The 7042-nt window shown below is 42.4% G+C and overlaps 1 protein-coding gene across 9 annotated transcripts in view; it reads right to left on the reverse strand.

Annotated features, from left to right (window-relative positions):
* DENND5A (DENN domain containing 5A) overlaps nt 1-3192 on the reverse strand; it is an 89110-nt gene extending 85918 nt beyond the window's left edge. For 4 of the 9 annotated variants that reach the window (XR_006414298.1, XM_044425958.1, XM_044425956.1 and 1 more), the window contains exon 1: nt 2800-3192. Coding sequence is in view for 8 of the 9 variants with exons in the window: in XM_044425958.1 (XP_044281893.1) it covers nt 2800-2926 (127 nt within the window). In the remaining variant the exon portion in view is untranslated. The remainder of the gene's footprint in view (nt 1-2799) is intronic. The other 5 variants (XM_044425951.1, XM_044425959.1, XM_044425953.1 and 2 more) reach the window with 3 other exon arrangements.
* Between the last annotated feature and the right edge of the window lie 3850 nt (nt 3193-7042).

Raw genomic sequence — 7042 nt, forward strand, 5'->3', positions numbered from 1 at the left:
GAGGTGGGCAGCAGGCAAAGAGAAAGTTCATACATGAAAAGGCTCAAAATTGCTAGGATAAAAAGTTAACAAATGTAGATGATACACGCCATTACAGGTTATGATCATATTATGCTGATCTTTTGTAACCATTACTAGCTTCAAATTGGTTTTGGTCATATTGGGACCAAAGCACCTGATGGAATGCATTCTTTTCAAGGTCTTCTACAGAAGATTCTTTTCAAGGTCTCTCATGATTCAAGGTCTTCTACAGAAGCTATACTTCAAGGGCCCCTTCAAACAAAGGCCCCTTAAACAAGGGATGGTTATGAGAGGGCTTTCTCAGTGATGGATCCTCAGCTTTGGAATGCTCTTTGCAAGGAAGCTGTGTGGAACCCCCATGGTTGCATTTGCAACTCCAGACCAAGAATGGTTTTGCTCTCCCAGGCATTTTAAATCTATTACTATAGTCCCCTGGGGAAGGTTTCAACTCCAGATGGTTTGTTGTAGCTTTGTATATTAGTCATAATATAAAATATTAATATATTGCCTTTTATTATCAAATCATCACACAATCCTATGCAAGTTTAGAATTTGGAACAAGGAAATTCTACAATTCCCAGCATGCTCCAGCTAGATGCGGTGCATAAAGGGATGATAGATCAGCATAGTTGCTTATGTAGACATGATTTAGTCATGACTTAGCTTTGGGTCACTATCTCTTAATCTATTCTCTGTGAGAGCAAGAAAATAACAGTTGTTAATAAATAGTTGAAAGAAAATGATATGAAGTCTTCTTAGATTAAACAGTACATAATATCCTGAGGATGAGGTGGCTAGATGGAGTCACTGAAGCAGTCAGTGTGAGCTTAAGTGGACTCCAGGTGATGGTGGAGGACAGGAAGGCCTGGAGGAATGTTGTCCATGGGGTCATGATGGATCAGACACAACTTCACAACCAACATAACATTATATCCTGCAAATGTTGTACCCTAAAGAGAGTACACAAATAAAGGAACAAGTATATATCATTTCCATATTTGTCAGTTGCAAACACACCATCAACAGTGCAATGGATGCTTTCTGATTAATGTTTTTATGAATGCTTATGAATGCTTTGTTATGAATGCAAGACCAATTCAATTCAGTTAGGCTTACTCCCATCTGAATGTGCATGGGTTTGAAGCCAAGCAATTTATGAAGTTACAGTAACATCTAAATAAACAAATTTGCCAAACAAATAACAGAAATGTTATTGGTAAGTGAACCTGATTTATGAAAAAGTATTAGACTTAAAATTTAGTAAGAAAGCAAAGAAAATACTTCCCTGAAGAGATAAAACTTTTATTGGCATACTAGAATAGAAGGTGTTATGTATTAGTTTTAAAACAAAGTAACATCAGAGTTCTGTCATGTTATCCGAACAATCCAGAGATATATAACTTCATAGTTCTGTACACACCCAGTTGCTACCAAGGTCAGTATCAAATACTTATCATTCTATATGAAGTCTATGACATTGCATGGAAGAGCAATAATAGACAGTAAACATTAACTGAACTCGCAACTTTGCAAATGTACTTCATTTTGAGAAATATTTTTACAACTAAAATGCAAATAATAATGCAATAAATCTAGCTGTGGAAATGAAGAGTTAAAGTACCTTTTACAAACCAATCTGTTAGTCAAGAAAAAAAAGTTACAGAAAAGGTTAACATTGATTTAATTAAAAGATTAACACCTCAGAAATCTGCACTGTGGTATATACTAGAACCCATTTAATTAGATACATGAAGTTTGGTCTTCAAAAGGCCATAAAAGCATCTATCCAGTTTTGCAACCATGCCTTACACTTCAACACCAATCTTTCTTATATTGCTGTAGCCAGTCTTGCATTTATGGAGGAAGAGCAGTCTTCCTCTTCCTCCATAAATGGTTCTTACATTTTTCCTTTTTTGTTTCAAAGAAATTAAATTATTTGCAGGCAAACTAAATCTAATAACAGCCTCCACTGCAGAAGCCTCTGTGGGTGTGGGTGTGTGAAGAATATGTGGACAAAAGGTTGTGAATTTGGAATCAAGACACGGTTTAAGGAACATGGGTGAATTAGATGGAGAATTAGAGTCTGCCACATTCTCCCCTCCCTGAGTTAACACAGTGATACTGTTGTGGCAACGGCAACCACCTGATCCTTAAAAACCTGCTTTTGTATCCCAAAGCGACAGTAAGATGCAACAACTCCTAATTATGAAGTTCACCCTGGGAGCAGGGTGAAAGGAAGGTGACGAGAGAAGGATAAAGAAAGGATGAGGGTCTTGTTGCTGCCATAACAAAGCAGCGGCGATTTCCACCAAGCACTTCCATCCCAAGCCGGCGGCGAGAACCCCAGCTGGCCTCGACATTTAGCCCCTGTCGTTTCTATTTCCAAAACAGGTCGCTTATCCGAAGAGACGGGCAGCCCTAACTCTCTTATTTTGAATGGATTCCCCGCTCAAGCGCCGCGGAAGCCCGACAGGATGTGAACAGAGTTTCTTTCATTCGCGCTGTCGCTGTCCAAAGTGCCCCACCCCCAGTAAAAAGCCATATTTAGACAGAGAGAGAGAGCGAGCGAGCGAGCGCGTCTTAACAGCCCTAAAGAGAGAACCCTAATCGACTTCCTTCCTCCTCCCTTCCCGCAGGGCAGCACAAATCGACGCCGACCATCCGGCGACAGAAAAGCCCGAGAGGAGCAGCCTCTGCAGCCGCCTCAGCGAGGGCGACACCGTTCGGCTTTCTGAGGGATGCCGGATAGCCGAGCGCGGACCCGCCTGACAGACTCACCGGAAAGCTCGTCCGGTTCCAGACCAGTCTCGGTGTCCAGACCGCAGATGACGAAGTAGTCAGCGAAGCGGCCGGGAGCAGACGAAGAGGAGCCGGAGCCGCCGCCGCCGTCCCCGCCTCCACTCATGTTGGCGGAGCCCCTGCGAGGCAAGACGACTCAAGTCGCCCGGCGGGAAGAGGGGAGGTTTCGGGCCGCCGCCAGTGCGGCTTCTGCTTGTCGGGCTGCGGCTGCTCCAGCGGTCCCCAGTGCTGTTGCCTCCATGACGGAGCGGCCAGGGCCGCACGGCGTTGTGGGTAGCAGGCCTGACAGACGGGCGGACGAGCACACATAACAGGGCGCTCCGCTCCTCCGTGCCCCCCCTTGCCCAGATGTTTCGGAGTCGGGCGGTCGGGGGAGGAGAGGGCTGGAAGCGAGAACCGCAATGCTGCACATGCGCACTAGGGAGCAAGGATGACGTGATTCTCTTTGCGGCTTGCTTTCTGAGGGCTGCGGGGTGGAGCGAGGCGATGGGAAGAAGCGCTTCCCCGCTCCGCTGCTGGTTCTTTCTTCAGTACCAGCTGCCCGCGCAGAGGCATTTCTCTTTCTGCGTCGTTCTCGCCGCCGTCCCTGCACGAAGTACTTGGGCTCCCCCATCTTTTCATTCTGCCTCCGTGCTGCACAGCCCTCTCCTCCTGTCTTTTGTTTTTCCCCGCAATATAAGAACCAGAGCATGTCTCTTTAGCTTCTTTACAGCACCCCACCTTTTTCCCGAATCCCAAGTGCCTCATGAGTTCAACTGCGCAAAGTTAATTGCGATGGGGGCATCAGTCTGTATCTGCTCAGATTTTGAGAGAGTTTTGGACAAGATGACCTGACTAGGCCCATTTCCTTGCCACTGGCACTACCACTGCCCCTTCACTCTCTTGCCCTCTCCTTGTAGTCCCAGTTCACAGTAAGAATGTAGAGACTTCTGCTGCTCCTTCCACACTTGGAAAGGACATGTGAAGAGGTAGTAACAGCAAGGAATGGCTGGTCTAAAGGACTTTGCAGGTGGGCAGCTGCCCCTTCCTGTGGCCCAAGGTATGAGCTTCAAGATGTGCCCAGTGATTCTGATCCTTGAAACCAACCCTAATAGTCACAGATTCTCCTGCATCATGCACCACTTAGGTGGAATGCAAGAGTTATATCCCAACATGCTCCAAATACTTGCAAGGGACTCTGCGGTGTAGCTTGGAGACCATGCAGAACCTTTGCTGTATCTGCTCCTAAGTCTCTGCAACTAGCTGTTAATGGGGCTGACTCACAAAAACACATTACACTAGTTCTCTTCCCCCTGCACTGGCTTCAACTTAATGTCTGGGCCCAATTCAAAGTGCCAGTATTAACATTTAAGTCTCTAAATGACCTGGAGTCAGGTTATCTGAAGGCACACCTCATGCCATACTGACCAATTCAGACTCTAACATCATTTTTTGGGTCCTTCTCTAGAAGTTCCCTTCAAAGGAAGCAAAGAGGGTGGTTACTAGAAAGGCCTTTTCATTTGTGGCACCCTGCTTTTAAATGAGCTCCTCAAATAGGTTGGCCTTCCAAGGACTCAGTCCTTTTAGATGTTTTGCTTTACCACATTAAAACCAAAACAGATGAGATTTCTCAACTCTAAAACATAATTTGAGGATGCTTTCTACAGCAGTTTTGCATCCTCTATTCTTTGCAATCTTTGGCTTCACATAGACAATTTTATTTGGTCACAAAAACAATTTGATGATTATCAACAATTACAAGACTGAATCAAATGTATTTTTATTTTGGATGTTATAGTCTTTTAATCGTTTCCTATGCTATTTGTAACTTCAGCCATGGAAAGAAGATAGCATACTGCATCTTATAAGCAGCTGAGGTTCCTAGTACTTCTAAAGGTTCAGAAACCCAGCATGCAGCAATATACATCACATCAAATGAATTTTAAATATATACTATTTACATGATTATATAAAGACAATTCCAGATGCAGTGGGGTCACATTTTGGAATCACCCCCATATTCCCTTGGTTCTGAAATGGTGGACCCAACTGTTAGCATATTGGAACTAATTCATGGCTGTTTACTTGGAATCTTCCACAGAATTGCAGCAGGTTCCATTTTCTCTCCCTATTCTTTAACTATGTGCAACCAGTTGCAACTTATTGAGCAGGCTGCACTGCATTTGTATGCCAGAGTATGATTGCCAGGCATTGTGGAAGAGCTGATGAGGAGGAGGAAGAGGAGGAGACTGTAAAATAAAGCCAAATGTAGCCCTTGATTCGGTTTTTCAAAGGTATGTAAAATGATACTTAATAGTGTTTATGCAACATTTTAATAGTTTACATATTATTTCTTAATGACAAGTAGCTTCTCATAGAAAGCTGTAAATTTGCACTAAAAATACAACTATGTTTATACATGTTGATTGTCTTTATATTTACTGTATTTGGTCCAAGCTTAGGAATGATTTAACACAAGTGGCTGAAGGATGACAAAAAAAGCACTCAGCTTCATTGGAAATCTATTTGAACATTGTAAGGTAAGTGACTTATTTTACACAAGAAAACAGGGAAAGTATTTTTTCTCCACAAATTAAAAAAACAGTTTCTATTGACCAGGAGCTAAGTAATGCTCAGTGTGCATAAAAAGTGTCTTGAAGAAGCAGAAACTTAGATCTGATCTGGATACATTGCTTGCATATAAAGCACTAGTAGTGATCTGCATTTGCACTTGCAGTTTTATAAATGAGCTATGACACAGCAAGTGAAAGTGCTCCTACTGGTATAGGACTCACACTTTTCAATAGCAGCTATGTGTTAGACCTGTTTGAACTGCTGCAGGAGTATTTTGCACTCATTCCAAGAATCTCAAAGGACCGGTATTCAAGAGATGGTACACAAGGCTCTTGGCAGCATTCAGCTGAAACAATGAGATGCAACGAGTTACCATAGTAATTACCACAGAAGTGGAATCAAATGCAGCTCACAAGAGCTATGGTTACTGGGTGCTAACACAGAGACTCAAACCATAGCACTGCTATGCCAATAGACCACTTTATAAAAACACTTCTCCCCCTTGGTAAAGGACTAAAGTTTTTCTTGCTATAACAGTCAAGAGAGAATGCAGTAAGAGTGCAAGCCTCTGCATAGACAGACAGAAAAACAACTGCCTGCACTTATACATGAGTCTAAGTGGCTTTGGGAATGGTGAGGAAAAGCAGTCAGTCTCACTGTTCCTCCCACTTCATAAATTAACAGTTTTAGAGTTTCTTCTGTTTGTATTCCACCACCATTATTATTATTATTATTATTATTATTATTATTATTATTATTATTATTATTACAAAGAACCCAAAGTGGCCTCCTCCTCTTTTTATTCTCTCAGCAATCCTGTATGGTCAGATAGAGCCACTGACTAGCCCAGTTAACCATGAGTGTATCATGGATGAATGGGGACTAGAACCTGGATCTCCCAAGTCAGTCCAATATGCTATTCTCTGTGCCACATTGGCTCCAGTTTAGAATCTGGCAACCTCAATAGTTAAGAAATACGATGTCAATCTGGAGTACTATGTCCACTTTGGGGAACCACAGTTTAAGAAAAATGTAGATAAGCTGGGAAGGGTTCTGAGGTGGTCAACAAGGATGATCCAGGGACTGTAAACAATTCTGTGAGAAGAGATTGAAAGAACTGGGCATGTTTCGCCTTGAGAAGAGTGAGGGGTAAGTGAGGGGAGAAGAGTAAACTGTAAAATGGTTGGTTGCTTCAAGACTTTCCTCTTTAAGACATAGACCCAATTTGTCCCTCAGTATGTTCTTTAACTTGTTATTTTAAATTGTCAAAGATGCCATTTTACACATGCACACAAGAGGGTAATTCTCTTGGGTTATTACTTTCCACTTGCTAGCCAACTGTATTGCTTCATGCTCTCTGCAGATCACTGCATTGATTTGCATTCTGAAGGTTACCTGAGACGATTGTAAAAAATTGTTAAAAATGTATATGACTCCAAGTACTAGTACACATGCATCAACAAGAAAAAACATGTAATATTTGCACTGTATAGAGAAGGGGGAAGGGTGTTTTGAACAGCCTTAAGGCTTTTTAATATATATAGATTTGTTCTATGCAGAAGTCAACAAGCAAAAAAGTATGGGACAATTAGAAGGATAATCCTTTTTTGAATCTATTTGATTTGCATCCATAAAGAGTCACACAACTAGTTTCACACAGGCAAAGGAA

Source organism: Varanus komodoensis, unplaced genomic scaffold (assembly GCF_004798865.1).
Source record: "Varanus komodoensis strain SLA01 unplaced genomic scaffold, ASM479886v1 scaffold16, whole genome shotgun sequence".
Classification (NCBI taxonomy): domain Eukaryota; kingdom Metazoa; phylum Chordata; class Lepidosauria; order Squamata; family Varanidae; genus Varanus; species Varanus komodoensis.